The sequence below is a fragment of the Colobus angolensis genome, unplaced genomic scaffold, assembly GCF_000951035.1.
Source record: "Colobus angolensis palliatus isolate OR3802 unplaced genomic scaffold, Cang.pa_1.0 Scaffold143, whole genome shotgun sequence".
Classification (NCBI taxonomy): Eukaryota; Metazoa; Chordata; class Mammalia; order Primates; family Cercopithecidae; genus Colobus; species Colobus angolensis.
In genome coordinates, this window is record NW_012114522.1 from 243,614 (window position 1) to 259,838 (window position 16,225).

Sequence of the window (16,225 nt, forward strand, 5' to 3'; positions counted from 1 at the left end):
TCCCTCCCCCCTCCCCCACCTCGAATTATGTTAATTCACTTTCCCTCTTTCACTTCCCAGCTTCCTTTCTCTCCCCTGCCATCCATCAGATCCCATGTCAGCATGCTCAGTCAGCATCCTTGAAGCCTGCCTGGCTCTGTACCATGCATGGCACTGTCTCCTATGTGGATGTGTTTGTAATTTACACGCATGATGTCATGCAGGAAATTCAGTTCTGTTATTTACATGTTTACATTTTCACTCTCGATGCTGTTTTCCACATGCATCTTGTTTGTTGTTTCTACAAGCTACATGCGTGTTATACCATGTTGAGTGTCTAGCACCTTTACGATCCACCTCACCTCCACAGTGTTGCACACTCAAACTGGCCTCAAGCCTGCCATCACAGGCATCACTGCAGTTAACATCTTCCTGCTGTCCCGTTATGGACGGTGGGAGAATTCCCCTTGGAGTGGGATTTCCAGGATAGAGTACATGCACTCATGACTTCACAAAGTACCACAGATGCTCCCCTGAGTGGCCGTGAGAGTTGACACTCGACCTGGAGGCTTCTGGTTCTCTCAGGACTTGGTACCATCCAACTTTTTAATGGCTTGCTGATCTGATGAATTTAAAGTGGTACCTCATGTTCCCCTGGGTTCTCTGATGGCTGGAGAGTTTGAGCCGCTCTTTGTGCCCTTGTCAGCCATTGGGATTCCCTCGTCTGTGAACTGGCTCTGCATATCTTTTGTCCTTCTTTTTGCTATTGGGTTTCTAGCCTTTTCTCTACTAATTTGCATATCTAATATCTAATCATTAAATCCTTGCTGGTTTATGACCTTGCACATATTTCCTATCTGTCTGTCTTTGTCTCCTTGTCTAATATGCTCTTAGTTAAAGAATAATCACTCCTTCTCAGGCTGGGTGCAGTGGCTCATGTCTGTAATCCCAGCACTTTGGGAAGCTGAGGCAGGAGGATCACTTGAGCCCAGGAATTCAAGATCAGCCTCAGCATAGCAAAGCTGATGCAGGGCAGGTGATCCCCAAAATTGGGGCTTAGCCCAGGAGAGTTCTTGACTTCACCTGGGAAAGAATTCAAGGGTGAGCTGGTGGTGTTAGACAGCACCTTAAACTTTTTTTTTTTGAGACGTAGTGTCGCTCTGTCGCCCAGGCTGGAGTGCAGTGGCACGATCTCGGCACACTGCAAGCTCTGCCTCCCGGGTTCATGCCATTCTCCTGCCTCAGTCTCCCGAGTAGCTGGGACTACAGGCGCCCGCCACCACGCCCGGCTAATTTTTTGTATTTTTAGTGGAGACGGGATTTCACTGTGTTAGCCAGGATGGTCTCAGTCTCCTGACCTCGTGATCCGCTCACCAAAGAGTCTAGAAATTCTTGAATTCTTGAATTCCCTTTAAGGCCTGGCCTGTGTTGGTGGCTAAGGATTCTAGGGTTTGAGTCAAGTTCTTCATGGTTGACTCGTGTAGTAAGCAGAGCCACCCTAGGGTGCCACTAGTGCTACTGCTGCCCTGATTCCCGCCAAAATTAATCCTTTTGCTCACTTACTTCTGGTGTTCTTGGGTCTTACGGGGTTACAGACTGTGGCCTCTGGAGGGGCAAGGGTAGCTATTGCACATTCACCTCTGTTCCAAGCTTTTTTTTTTTTTTTTTTTAAGACAAAGTCTCAAAAAAATTAGCAGGGCGTGGTGGCAGGTGCCTGTGGTTCCAGCTACTCGGTAGGCTGAGGCCAGAGAATCGCTTGAACCAGAAGGCGGAGGTTACAGTGAGCCGAGATTGTGCCATTGCACTCCAGCCTGAACAACAGGGCAAGATTCCTTCTTTTTTTTTTGTTTTTTGAGATGGAGTCTCACTCAGCTACCCAGGTTGGAGGGCAGTGGCACGATCTCGGCTCACAGCAACCTCCGCCTCTGGAGTCCAAGTGATTCTCCCGCCTCAGCCTCCTGAGTAGCTGGGATTACAGGCACCCACCATCACACCCGGTTAATTTTTGTATTTTGGTAGAGACGGGGTTTCACCATGTTGGCTAGGCTGGTCTTGAACTCCTGATCTCAGGTGATTCGTCCGCCTCGGTCTCCCAAAGTGCTGGGATTACAGGCGTGAACCACCTCCTGTAATTTTTTTTTTTTTTTTAGAGATGGGGTTTCACCATGTTGGCCAGACTGGCCTTGAACTCCTGATCTCAGGTGATTCGTCCGCCTCAGCCTCCCAAAGTGCTGGGATTATAGGCCTGAGCTACCTCGTCTGGCACCTGTTCAGTGTATATCACTAATTGTGTTTTTATCTCTATAAGTTTGATTTAGGTCTTTTAAAAATTTCTCCCTGTGTCTCTACTTAGCTTTGTGAACACAGTTGTAATAACTGTTTTAATGTCTTTCTCTGCTAGTTCTAAGATCTTCTAATAACTTCCCAGTTCTCGGTGTTTTTGATTGGTCGATTGATACTCCTTGTTGTGGATTGTGCTTTCCTGCCTCTTTGCATGGCTGCCAATTTTTGGTTGGATGCCCAATCTTGTGAATTTTACTTTGCTGGATGCTAGACATTTTTATGTTCCCATATATCTTCTTGAGTTTTGCTCTGAGGTTAGTTGAGTTACATGTAGATGGTTTACTCTTTTGGGTCTTGCTTTATATTGAGTACTCTACCTAATGAACCAGAAAGTTCGGGTTTTCCAACCTGCTTGCTGAGAACAGTGACTGTTTCTGGCCCTGTGTGAGCGCCGAGCGCCGCTCCCTCTGATCCTTTCCGATGCTTCCCTCTGTGGCCTCAGGGAGTTTTCTCACATACACAGTTCTGCTGAATACACGAGGGGGACTTTCCCCAGATCTCCAAGGCTCTCCCTGTCTTGTTCTCTCTTCTCTGGTGCTCTGTCCTATAAACTGTGGCTGTCTTGGTCTCCTTATATTCTCAGCACCTCTTCAATTCAGAGGGTTGCCTATGCCTCCTCCTTATGCCACAGCCTAGGAACTCTCTCAAAGCAATGAGGTGGGGCAGCTGTGGGGCTCACTTTGTCTCTCGTCTCCCAGGGATCACTGTCCTTCACGGCTGATGTCCAGTGTCTTGAGGACTCTGGGTTTTGTCTGTTTTGTTTTTTGGTTGGCTTTGTTTATTTCAGACAGAAGGGTAAACCCAGTCCCTCACTCTCATTGTGCTCAGTACTGGAAGTCTCGCTCTGTTATGTTGGATATTAGTATTTGTAGCAGAGCCCTGGTTCCCTGGTACTTGGGGAGCTCTTGAAAGGCCAGAAACAGCATGCTTTCTCACCTTTTCCAGGGCTTCAGTTTCTGCTGCACACAAAGCATTCCATACATATTTGTTAAAGTTCTTTGTTAGCCAAATAGTGATTCACAGGCTCTGTTTGTAATTTTTTCAGTAAGCATGTATTAGATATCTGCTGGGAGCTAGTAAAAACAAAAAGTGACACGTGACAAATTCAATTCTGACAAGAACAACCTTAAACATTTAGAATATAATTTGAGTAAATCAGAATTTTAAAAATGTGTGGCCCTTGAATATTTGAAACCAACAAGAATCTATTGCTTATTAGTAGAGGATGTTTTGTCGAACAAGTGGAGAGACAGGCATTTTCAGTCTAGCTGATGGAAACCGGTTCATGATTAGCCAGGCAGTGGTGAAACAGGCTGTGCATTCTGAATGCCTAGATTGGTGGCACTCTTTGAGTTAGCATCTTCTTCTTTCTTCTTTTTTTTGAGACGGACTTTCACTCTTGTTGCCTAGGTAACAACTCCAGGGCAATGGTGCCATCTCGGCTCACTGCAACCTCTGCCTCCCTGGTTCAAGCGATTCTCCTGCCTCAGCCTCCCAAGTAGCTGGGATTACAGGTGTGCACCACCACGCCTGACTAATTTTGTATTTTTAGTAGAGATGGGGTTTCACTATATTGGTCAGGTTGGTCTTGAACTCCTGACCTCAAGTGATCCACCTGCCTCGACCTCCCAAAATGCTGGGATTACAGGCATGAACCACTGCTCCCTGCCCCTTCTTGATTCTTGTAAAGGACATTGGGTACTGTATATCTTGTTATAGATGTTGATAAAAATGCTTGTGAGAATAGTAACGTTAAGGTAGTTGTTTGGTCATTTTTGCATATCACTATAAGATAATTCTAGGACTGATTTGTGGTAAATCACACATTGCTGTATCATAGTTGTGTTCACTGAACATATTCAGGGGCTCTACAGATGCAGGGCTCTTAGCTGCTTTGCACACTTCTGAATTCCTGCCCTGAGAACAGGACTGGATACCTAGTAGACAATAGGTATTTGATAACAGTTTAATGAATTAATGAGTGAATGAACAGATACGTAGATATATGAAAGAATGGTTGTAATGTATATAACTTGGATTTCAAGACTTACTGACTCTGTTCAAATAAGAAATGGAAACCTTTCCTCTGATCTTCCTCTACTATTTACGCTATTTAAATGGAAGTTATCTTGTACCTTTGATTTCTGTCTAGGATTCGTACAATAATGGGTCATCTCTGAGTCACTTACCGTCTCACTGTTCTTTCCACAGTGTGTTGAGGAGATCCTAGGATACCTGAAATCCTGCTTTAGTCGAGAACCAATGATGGCAACTGTTTGTGTTCAACAAGTAAGAGCTTCATTCTTTTCCTATTCTGTTAAGACTTTCGGGTATGACGACAAAATGCTGCTGCTCCTTAAGAAGCAGGTGCTGGTGGCGTAATCAGCTGGGAGGATTGTGGGGTCCAGCATAGCACTTTTCGGCTCATTCCATGATTGAGCCAAGAGGCCGACCTTCCCGTCATTCCCCAGGAGGACGAGGTCTGTCACTGTGGAGAACAAAGGACATCAGAAGCTCCCCTGCAGCCTCACTGGTTAACTTCCAGTCCCTCGGGGTTTTTGTTTAGCATGCTCAGTCTCATTTAGAATCGCAAGGAAACCCAAAACTCTTATTTAAGCACTTCATACAACATCTCGCCGAGGTCACAATAGTGATTCACAGGAAGAATTTCACATTGTGAATCTTTGCTAATGTATCCAGTTATTTACAGATGGATTTGATATTTGTGTGGGAGATTCTTAAAGTGTTGTTCATGCCACGTTGTTTGTGCTTCAATTTTTTCACCATAGTTGTTGAAGACTCTCTTTGGGACAAACTTGGCCTCCCAGTTTGACGGCTTATCTTCCAACCCCAGCAAGTCACAAGGCCGAGCCCAGCGCCTTGGCTCCTCCAGTGTGAGGCCAGGCTTGTACCACTACTGCTTCATGGCCCCGTACACCCACTTCACCCAGGCCCTCGCTGACGCCAGCCTGAGGAACATGGTGCAGGCGGAGCAGGAGCACGACACCTCGGGGTAACAGTTGTGGCAAGAATGCTGTCATTGGTGGAAGCACAAAAGAGCAAGCAGGAAATACTTTGTAAAAGAATAAGAACGAAAAATGTTAGCCAACATCTTCTAATAGTCTGCTGTATTCAAAGAACTCTAGGAAATATGGTTGATGCAAAGATGATTTAAGGCATAGCCCGGCCTTTCAAGAAGTGTGTGGCCAGTGAGTGAGATGGGCTTGGGACTTACACATCTCAGAGGTGGGGGTAGAGGAGGAGGAACACCGAGTGGGCTGAGAAGCAGCCAGCTTTCATTGCCAGTGTGTCAGCAAACCAGAATGCAGTTCATAATGTCCCCACCCGTTCAAAGCACAGGCCCTGTAGAGTGGTGTGGCATGTGTTGGTGGCACTTTTCAGGCCTGTAACAAGGATGAAAGAACAGCTTCACTGCAGCACCGTAGTGCTGGTATTCAGAGGTGTGAAGGTCATAGAAGCGTCTTGGATATATTACCTTGTGTTTTATCAAGTTTATAACTAGAAATCTCTTTTTACTTAAATTTATGTTTGTGTCTTTAATGCCTGGAATACACGACTTCTTAAATTGCCATAAGTATCAACAGGTATTTGAGTTACTAATCTGTATAGTAGCAATAATAGAATTCCTTGTTTTTCCTTTTATAAATGTAACGATTAAATAGCTACAATTGAAACACTAGAGTCAGGAGTCAAGGAAAAGAAAGACCCATGTTCCAGGCTATGTGTTAGTGATGTGCTTGCTGTATATTCCAGTTTCAGGAGTAAGTCTGTTTCAATGCTTTCTGTAACCATTTGGGGTATTAATAAGCATGTGAGTGTATGCATGTTTGGGTTAATTCCATATATGTTTCTTAGAAAGGATATCATTGATGTAAATATTTTCAAGGCTTGTCCTCCAAAAAAAATCATGTGATTTCTTCTAAATTACTGATCTTTTAAATGACCTTCACCTTTCTCTCAAGTCTCACTTAAGACTGGGCTGAGTAGTCAGTTTCCTGTAGCAGTAAAAAGCTCAGACTTGAGTAGCCTTCTACAGGTGACGAGACTTGATGGCTGTCAGGCAGCTGTAAACTCTAAATAGGGTGTCATTATCTCGAGAGGGTGATGCTGCCACACTGAGTGGCCTTTCAAGTTGTTTCTCAGTCTGACATGTTCTGATCGTGTGAATATGAAATTGGTTTGAACAGGAGTATATCTGAGTGCAGAGAAGATTATTTAAAGATATTCTCATTGTCCGCTTCCCTTCTATTCCCATTTGGCAGATGGTTTGATGTCCTCCAGAAAGTGTCTACCCAGTTGAAGACAAACCTCACAAGTGTCACAAAGAACCGTGCAGATAAGGTAAATGGTGCCGTTTGTGGCATGTGAACTCAGGCGTGTCAGTGCTAGAGATGAAACTGGAGCTGAGACTTTCCAGGTATTTTGCTGAAAGGTTTTGGTTGAAGGCTCACTTATGGATTCTTTCTTTCTTTCTTTTTTTTTTTATAGAATGCTATTCATAATCACATTCGTTTGTTTGAACCTCTTGTTATAAAAGCTTTAAAACAGTACACGACAACAACATCTGTGCAGTTACAGAAGCAGGTTTTAGATTTGCTGGCGCAGCTGGTTCAGTTACGGGTTAATTACTGTCTTCTGGATTCAGATCAGGTTTGTCGCTTTTAATCTTTCATCCATCATACCTGTTCCTAATTTAGTACAAATTAACCTAAAAGACATGGAAATCTACTTTAAAGAAATGTGAACTGTGTTTCCCCACCCCCCATCAATTGCTGCTGCTTATGTTTTTCACGCACTTAGCTAGTACAAGGCCCGGGGCATAGCCAGCCTCAGCAAGTCGGCATCCTTGCCCCAGCTCCCTGGACTCAAGGCTAACCTGGGGTTGGCTGTTAGGGATTTCCAAAGGTTTGTCCCATCCACTCGCCTCTCCTCCAAAATAAGTTTGAATTTAAATTGTGAGATATAATTAAGATTTATTGTTTGGGGAGTATTTTTGCAAAATCTAGAGAGTTAGTTTAAATGGATTATCAATTATTACTATAATTGATCATCTGCAGTTTCAGGCTATCTAACAAGTTAGCTTACCTCTTTAAAAAGGAATGGAATTTAGCTGGACAGTAACTGAGACCCATGCTCCTAGAGTCCACGTGAGGGCTGTGTGGCTCTGCACAAGCATTTGCACTCTTCCCCTGTTGGCTGCTTTGCCTTCCTCCTGCAGTTGCTGTGGGCACCAGATTCTGGCTAGTCATGTCCCTTCATCATGCACGGTTTCCTCAAGATTCGTGCCAGTTAAATCACTGTCTTTTCATCGTCAAAATTTAACTGTCATTTTTGAGCCATGATCTTGGGCTACTTCCTTATGTGGGGTAGGAATATTTTTGAGATAGAAATATTACACTTCTCTCTTTCCTTCTAGACATAAATCTGTTAATCCTGTGAGTACTGTTACTCATCTGAAAGGGTCTGTTTCCCTAGGAGAACTGAGGGCACGCGGTCAACACTGATTTCCCACCATGGGTGTTGGGGTGGGGTTTGCTTTTTTTTTGTTTTGTCTTTTTGTTTTTGAGATGGAGTCTTCCTCTGTCACCCAGGCTGGAGTGCAGTGGTGCCATCTCGGCTCACTGCAACCCCCACCTCCCGGGTTCACGCCATTCTCCTGCCTCAGCCTCCCAAGTGGCTGGGACTACAGGCGCCCACCACTTCGCTTGGCTTATTTTTTGTAGAGAACGGGTTTCACCATGTTAGTCAGGATGGTCTTGATCTCCTGACCTCATGATCCACCTGCCTTGGCCTCCCAAAGTGCTGGGATTCCAGGCGTGAGCTGCCGCGCCGGGCCTGGGGTCTGCTTTTAATGAAAGAGGCGCCAAGGGGTGGGCTTTGCCTTGGTCTGATGCTTTGAACCTTCGTTCACAAAACCCATCTGAAGAAAATCCGTCTCAATGGGTCATTGCTCTCCTCAGGAAACATGCATTGGGAACTTCTTTTTGTTTCCTTTGACACTAGGAGGCTGCCTGGGGAGAAGCCCTGGTCTATGGCTATGGGCAAGCAGGGGCTGAGAGGAACAGGCTCTCAATGGGGCGGGGTACCCCAAGGGAAGCCAGAACCCTGATTTGTTCCATTCTAGTGAGAACAAAGACTGCAGTCTACCTTTTCTTCAGAATTTCCCAGTTCTAACTGGGCATGGTGGCACACCTCTGTAGTCCCAGTTACTGAGGAGGCTGAGGCGGGAGGATCACTTGAGTCCAGGAGTTTGAGTCCAGCCTGTGCAACATGGCAAGGCCTGTCTCTAAAATAATAGTAATAATCATAATTTCTAGTTCTGGCCGGGCACAGTGGCTCATGCCTGTAATCCCAGCACTTTGAGAGGCCGAGGCAGGTAAATCATTTGAGCTCAGGAGTTTGAGAACAGCCTGGCCAACATGATGAAACCCCATCTTTACTAAAAGTACAAAAATATTAGCTGGGTGTGGTGGCGGGTGCCTGTAATCCCAGTTACTTGGGAGGCTGAGGCAGGAGAATCACTTGAACCTGGGAGACAGAGGTTGCAGTCAGCTGAGATTGTGCCACTGTCCTCCAGCCTGGGCGAGACAGAGTGAGACTGTGTCTCAAAATAATAATCACAACCTGTGGTTCTGACTCATCATGGGTAGGAACTGATTTTCTCATGTGGTAGTTACAGACTATGGTCTCCTTGAGCCTGCCTTTAGTAGGGAAAAAAGGCAACTCCCCACTCTAACATAAAGTAGGTGGACTTGAATGTTTTATCAAATTCTTTCTTTAGTCGTTCTACTGGAGCTTTTTCTTCAATGTAGAATACTCTTTGTTGCTTTATTATATTTGTCTACAATCTCCATGTGATACTTCCATGTTGAGGGAGGACAGCCTCGAGGCTCCCCCGTGCTGCCCACGGCCCTGCAGGCGTGTGGGATTCATCTTTGGCCTGTGCTTTCTTCTGGGTCCCGGTGCCCCTGCCCGCGAGGCTCATGTCCAGCTTCCCCTTTGTGGTGGCGTGAGGTCATTCCTGCTGTGAGCGCTCTGGTTTCATGTTTGTTCCGATTGCCTTTCATCAACCGATCCCTTCTCCCAGTTCTTAAGATTTAATACAGTGACAGTTTTATGAACAAGAATAGAACTAGAACAGACAAGCCATTGAACTCTATGCTGATAATGATTTACCGAGCACCTGCTGTATGTTTGCATTCCGCGCAGAGGCTCTGAGAAAGCCGGGCCACGTGCTCCGTGCTTTATCAGTGGAAGCTCCTCATCAGGTTGGGAAAACTGACAGCTGTGTGGAATACCAGTGTGACACAAAGCTGGCTCCCGTGCAGCCCCTGCGTGTTGCCTCTGAGATGGTGGGAGGAGGAAGATCGACTCCCTTGGGGATCTTATTACCAAACCAGTTTCAGGGAATCTGCTACCCTGTCTGCCATTCATGGGAACAGATGAGTCCCCAAGGTGTACTTTTGGGTATTGTCTGATGTCTCTTGGAATTGATGATTTGTTTTCCCAATGAGGTTTCACCTCAGTGTGTAGTAAAGTTGTTGAGGGGATTCCTGGATGTGTTCTACAGTTATCTAGGCTGATTTCAGAATAGAGTTATGCTTATAGGGAGGCCGAGACGGGCGGATCACGAGGTCAGGAGATCGAGACCATCCTGGCTAACATGGTGAAACCCCGTCTCTACTAAAAAATACAAAAAACTAGCCGGGCGAGGTGGCGGGCGCCTGTAGTCCCAGCTACTCGGGAGGCTGAGGCAGGAGAATGGTGTGAACCCGGGAGGCGGAGCTTGCAGTGAGCTGAGATCCGGCCACTGCACTCCAGCCCGGGCCACAGAGCGAGACTCCGTCACAAAAAAAAAAAAAAAAAAAAATTATCAGCTGTCAAGAAATTTATTTAACATTTTTGCAGATAAGCAGGAGGAAAAGAAACCTGGTTTTTACATTTTAATCCTAGTATTGATGTAAAATTTTACTTTCCTTCCCGTAGGTGTTTATTGGCTTTGTATTGAAACAGTTCGAATACATTGAAGTGGGCCAGTTCAGGTAATAGCATTTTGTTATTTTAGATTTTTTTCTCCTTCTGTGTACTTACATGTAATTTAGGTTATTAAGATGAATGTTTAAACTACTGTTAGGCATTTTTGCTGTTTTCTTTAAATGGAAATCTGATTAACATGCTGTGCATTTTTGCTTCTCTTAAAAATTAATGTATATCTCAAGACTTGTTTGGAAGTAGTTATATATCTGAAAATTCCATATGTTGTCAGTTTTCATTGCACATTTCAAAGCATTTAATTATGTTGACAGATGGCGAAATGAAATCTCATGGTGGAGCACTAGTTTTTAAATCTTCTTAGAAAAATCAGTTTTTATATAAGGTTGTCTTTAGTAATTATTATGCACTTGTATTCTCTGCAGCTTTTTCTTGCTAGATGTTGAGGTTTTAATACTTCTTGCTAGTCCATCACAGGTTTATAATTATTGAAAGTTAAAATTCTTTAGTACCTGAAATACTTAATAAATACCGTAGTTAGGAAAACTTAGTGCAGAAGGAAAGTGTTCCCAGATTCCCTTGGGTCTGGAAACATAGTGTTTGTTCTAATCACCTGACACCTCCACTGTGTTTTGGGGCAAATTACTTTTTCTCTTTTGAGTTTCAGTTTCTACAAGAGCAAAGGGGCAGAGGAGAGCTAGGAAGATTGTAGCTGCTGTGCCTTTGTGCCGTCAGGTGCCTTCTACCTGCTCCCTCTGAACCTTTACACCTGTCCCAGCTCTGCACAAGGGCACAGATGGGATGCACTGTATCAGGGATGGGGTTAGAGTAGATCACTGACACCTGTTAGCTTAATGTGCCCTCATGAATTATTTTATGTTGCTTATATTGATATGTATCTTAATTTTAAAAGAAAGGTCTAAATGGATGTTTTTGTTTCTAGGGAATCAGAAGCAATCATTCCAAACATCTTTTTCTTCTTGGTATTACTATCTTATGAACGCTATCATTCAAAACAGATCATTGGAATTCCTAAAATCATTCAGCTCTGTGATGGCATCATGGCCAGTGGAAGGAAGGCTGTGACACACGGTAATGGGACACATCTTTCACTGTCGTCTTCGGTGTCACGATGTGCTTGGCAGTGTTCGTTTTCGTACACCCACTTTCGACTTTGTCAGTGGCGGCCGTGTGCTTCTCAGGCTCTGCATATGTGCCTGTGTGTCTGTGTATGTGAATGTACTGGTTAGAGACGTTTCAAAACAGAAGAGAGCATATTCTTTACTCTCAGCAATTTGTAATCTTCTCAGGGAAAAAAAATTCAAGAAACAGTAAGATAGCCTAAGGTACAGATAGATTCTGAGTATAAAGTTCCTGTTCATTCACACGAAACACTAGAAGTTCTTCACCTGATCTTAGCCAAAAGGCCGAGAAGCGATGAAACACTAAAAATTCTTCAATCGAACTTGCCGTGAATTAAATTTTGATCTCTCATCCAGGTGGTATTGGAGATACAGTTTGACTTGGGTTCAGGGCTTTCTGTTCTGCCTGATGATTTTGCTGGAGCTTAAATAAAGACAGGACTCCAGGAGACGGCCAGCTGTGCAAGCCCCCAGCCTGTGGAAGGGGCTAGCCTGGTTTTATCAATGAGCTGTCAATCTTTCTTTGAGCTTTTTCTAGCATAGCCCTATTGACCCCTCCCTGACTCCTTTGCTGGAATCCGTAGGCCTTTGAACTTTGACAAGGACACATCCTAAGACCCTTGCAAACCCCTAGATGTGAGAATGGCACTACTACATAGAGTCTTTTCCACTCAGCGTGTGTGCAGAAGAGCGTCAACCATGCTGTGTGGCGAGGCAGGGCCTTGGCTGACCTCTCAGTCAAGGCCTTTGCTTTACATAGCTAAGCCAGTTAGTCTTTGCCGTGGCTTCACAAAGGCTTCAGATTCACACTGCCAGAGTATAGATTATTAAAGGCATAGGTGTTTGGTTTCCTGGACTTGGAGGGTCTTTGGACAGAAAATCAGTAGGCAGCCAAACCCAGTACTTTGCACTGGGAAGCTTGGTCATCTGTGAGAGGGTCAGAGAGGATACCCATGCGTGCATGCCACCAAAGGGTCAGTGAGTCTCAGGGCTCTGTGTGCATGTCTCAGGGCTGGAGAGAGAGTGTCACTGAGAGGTCAGAGTGTTTGTCTGTGCGTGTGTGTCAAAGAGGGTTGCAGTGTGCCCTTCACTGAGGGGTCAGAGGGTGCCTCGCGCGTGTGTGTATGTGTGTGCATGTCACTGGGGGTCAGTGAGTGTTCTTGTGTGTGCATGTCACTGAGGGGTCAAGAGTGTGCCTCTGTGTGTGTGCGTGTCACTGAGGGATCAGTGTTCCTGTGTGCGCATGACATTGAGGGTCAGAGTGTACCTGTGTGCCAATGAAAGGCATTTCTTATTTTTTTTTTTGTATGTGGGTAGTAGACCAATTAATTTATTTTGACTCCTGTTTTAGACCAAATAAGACCTGGGGGAAAGTCCCTTATCTATCTAATGAGAGAGTGAGTTTACTTATTTTTTATTTTTTTTTTTGAGACGGAGTCTCGCTCTGTCGCCCGGGCTGGAGTGCAGTGGCCGGATCTCAGCTCACTGCAAGCTCCGCCTCCCGGGTTTACGCCATTCTCCTCCCTCAGCCTCCCGAGTAGCTGGGACTACAGGCGCCAGCCACCTCGCCCGGCTAGCTTTTTGTATTTTTTAGTAGAGACGGGGTTTCACCGTGTTAGCCAGGGTGGTCTTGAACTCCTGACCTCGTGATCCGCCCGTCTCGGCCTCCCAAAGTGCTGGGATTATAGGCTTGAGCCACCGCGCCCGGCCGAGAGTGAGTTTACTTAAAAAAGCATAATAATCCAGTGGCTTTGACTAAATGTATTATGTGGAAGTTTTTATTGTCTTTTCAGAGAATCAGATAGATTATTCTCAAGACCAGGAATGTTGCTGTTTTGGTTATTTGGAAAGTTTTGTCATTTTCAAATTGACTTTTGAATTTGAGTCACCTTTTTTCAGAAGTGGTGTTAAATTACAGGAGCCCTAGGTTTTTTTTCTTTTTGTAGAAGCCATCACAAAATGATCAGTGTTCAGAGGAAAAGCTTTGATCTTCCACAGTGGTATAATGATTGATAACCTTAATTCACCTCTTACCATAAACCAAGTATGTGTAAGGGTTTTCTTTATTTCTTGATATCATTTTGTAGCTGTTGAGAGCAGTTTTCCAAATGTAATTTCCATGAAATGCTTGATGAGGGCACCCTTTTGTCCCCACAGCCATACCGGCTCTGCAGCCCATAGTCCATGACCTCTTTGTATTAAGAGGAACAAACAAAGCTGATGCAGGAAAAGAGCTTGAAACCCAAAAAGAAGTGGTGGTATCAATGTTACTGAGACTCATCCAGTACCATCAGGTAAGAGGAATGTGTGTTGGAACTGTCGTGGATACTTTATTGACCCGTACAGATGGAAGGAAGTGCCATGTGGTAACACTCACTCTTAACCGTGTTACTTTGAACCAGGTTTGAGCTTTCTGAGGCCTGGGGAGATGCTGGGACAGCGGCGGGTACAGGGGGAGGTGGGGACAGGGGACAGGCGCGGTGGCAGGAGGTGGCATTGGTGTTTATCCTTCCTTTTTTTTTTCTTTTTGAGACGGAGTCTCGCTCTGTCGCCCAGGCTGGAGTACAGTGGCGTGATCTCGGCTCACTGCAAGCTCTGCCTCCTGGGTTTATGCCATTCTCCTGCCTCAGCCTCCCGAGTAACTGGGACTACAGGCGCCCGCCACATCGCCTGGCTAGTTTTTTTGTATTTTTTTAGTAGAGACGGGGTTTCACTGTGTTAGCCAGGATGGTCTCTATCTCCTGACCTCATGATCCGCCCATCTCAGCCTCCCAAAGTGCTGGGATTACAGGCTTGAGCCACTGCGCCCGGCCCCTTTTTTTTTTTTTTGAGATGGAGGCTCACTCCGCCGCCCACGCCGGAGGGGGGGGGCATGATCTTGGCTCACTATAAGCTCCACCTCCCAGGTTTAAGCGATTCTCCTGCCTCCACCTCCCGAGTAGCTGGGATTACAGGCACGCACCACCATGCCCAGCTAATTTTTGTATTTTTAGTAGAGATGGGGTTTCACCATGATGGCCAAGCTGGTTTCGAACTCCTGACCTCAAGTGATCCGCCTGCCTTGGCCTCCCAAAGTGCTAGGATTACAGGCGTGAGCCACCGCGCCCAGCCTGGTGTTTATCTTTAAAGTGGGTACAGCCACAGGGGTTCACCTGACTCCTGGTCTAAGAGTCACGAGATCGTTCAAGATAGCGAGGCCTTCTTTTCCAAAACGAGGACCAAAAATCATTCGAGAGTGTTGGTCAAAATGGTAGAAACCTAAAATGATAGAAATCTCAACTCTGAAATAAAAACTTTATTTGCATATTTATTTACCACCATTTTGACACAGGGCTAAGGTCTTTTTCTTTGAGCTAGTTTCTGGTTTTGTTTTCTTAAGGTGGCATAAGAATTCAAAGACATTTTGAGGAAAACCGAGTGCAGAAATCTCTCTTTTTTAATGACTTCTTCTTTCTTTCAGCTTGTACTGTTGTGCAGCCCTCGCTTATTTTGTCAGTTCTTTTTGGCGGTTTGTCTTTGAATCTTTATGAAGCCATAGCTTTTCTCATAAGAAGCAGCACTTTCTTTGTTCATTTGTATTTTAATTAACCCCTGTAGTATTTAATTAAATACTTAATGCCTAATTAAATCACATAATTGCAATGCAAAAGTACATGTATCATAAAGAGGTCTGAAAATGAGCAACTGGCAAGCAGGTGGTGGCAGGCAGAGCTGGCTGGGTGGGTGGGTGTCCTGGGGAGGAGCTCATCAGCTGCATGTTCAGTGAGCTCTGGATATCTCTGTGTAGAAATGATCACTAATAAACTTGTGTTCAACCGTGTATACTTCTGGAAAGTAGATGCTGTTCCATAGACTGCCTCTGCAGAGAACACAGAATTGAAGTGAATGTCCACAAAGGCGGTGAGCCGCCTGCAGAATAGTTTAGTCAAGGCTGTGTTTGAATTTTGCCAAAGATTAATAGACATTTGATTTTCATGTTGTGCCTTTTCTCTGATTGTGAAATATTATAAATTCGATCCAAATAACAATGATGGCAAGTCCTCCTGAGCAAAGTGTGCAGCTTGCATGTGTCCTAGAGGAACTTGTGTTTCGTTCTGATTCCCCTGCATTTCTCATGTCATAGAGTGGGGATTGCATCAGTGTCCCCCTGTCCTCGTTGGGATCACACCTGTTTGGATCCTAGAGTCTTCCAGCTGAGCTGGGACAAGTGTAACAGATGGACACATGGGGGTGGAAAGGCGCCTCTTGGCAGCAGACTTTCTAATTGTGCACACTCTTATAGGTGTTGGAGATGTTCATTCTTGTCCTGCAGCAGTGCCACAAGGAGAATGAAGACAAGTGGAAGCGACTGTCTCGACAGATAGCTGACATCATCCTCCCAATGTTAGCCAAACAGCAGGTTTGTCCCCGCAGCCTTGGCTCGTTGTTGCATAGTGATGGTAGCTTAAGGTCCTTGTGAAAGGTGGGTGGCTGGAATCAGCTCTTCCTTCAATCCTAATCTGTGCTTTGATAGCAGTTCTCCATGCTAGTCGTGGGGCAACTGACTTCATTTCTTCTCATAATGCCATCTCAGGTTGGTATTGCCCACCTGCTTTACGGGGGAAACTCATGACTCAGAGAGGTTATGGAGGTGATCAGGCAGCACACAGCTTTAGAGTGCTGGAGTGAGGGCGGGCCAAGTCTGACTCTAAAGCCCGAACCCTTACCTCCTATACTGCCTCCTGCATTCTGGTCAACGCAGTGTTTTA

General features: G+C 45.2%; 1 protein-coding gene across 1 annotated transcript in view; it reads left to right on the forward strand.

The window, feature by feature from the left end:
- The window catches only part of HTT (huntingtin), a 188,082-nt gene that overhangs the window by 111,645 nt on the left and 60,212 nt on the right, over positions 1-16,225 (forward strand). Inside the window, exons 28-35 of the mRNA XM_011935439.1 lie at positions 4,534-4,611; positions 5,112-5,335; positions 6,606-6,684; positions 6,832-6,993; positions 10,330-10,385; positions 11,279-11,427; positions 13,635-13,771; positions 15,760-15,876. Of these exons, the coding sequence (XP_011790829.1) occupies positions 4,534-4,611; positions 5,112-5,335; positions 6,606-6,684; positions 6,832-6,993; positions 10,330-10,385; positions 11,279-11,427; positions 13,635-13,771; positions 15,760-15,876 (1,002 nt within the window). The remainder of the gene's footprint in view (positions 1-4,533; positions 4,612-5,111; positions 5,336-6,605; positions 6,685-6,831; positions 6,994-10,329; positions 10,386-11,278; positions 11,428-13,634; positions 13,772-15,759; positions 15,877-16,225) is intronic.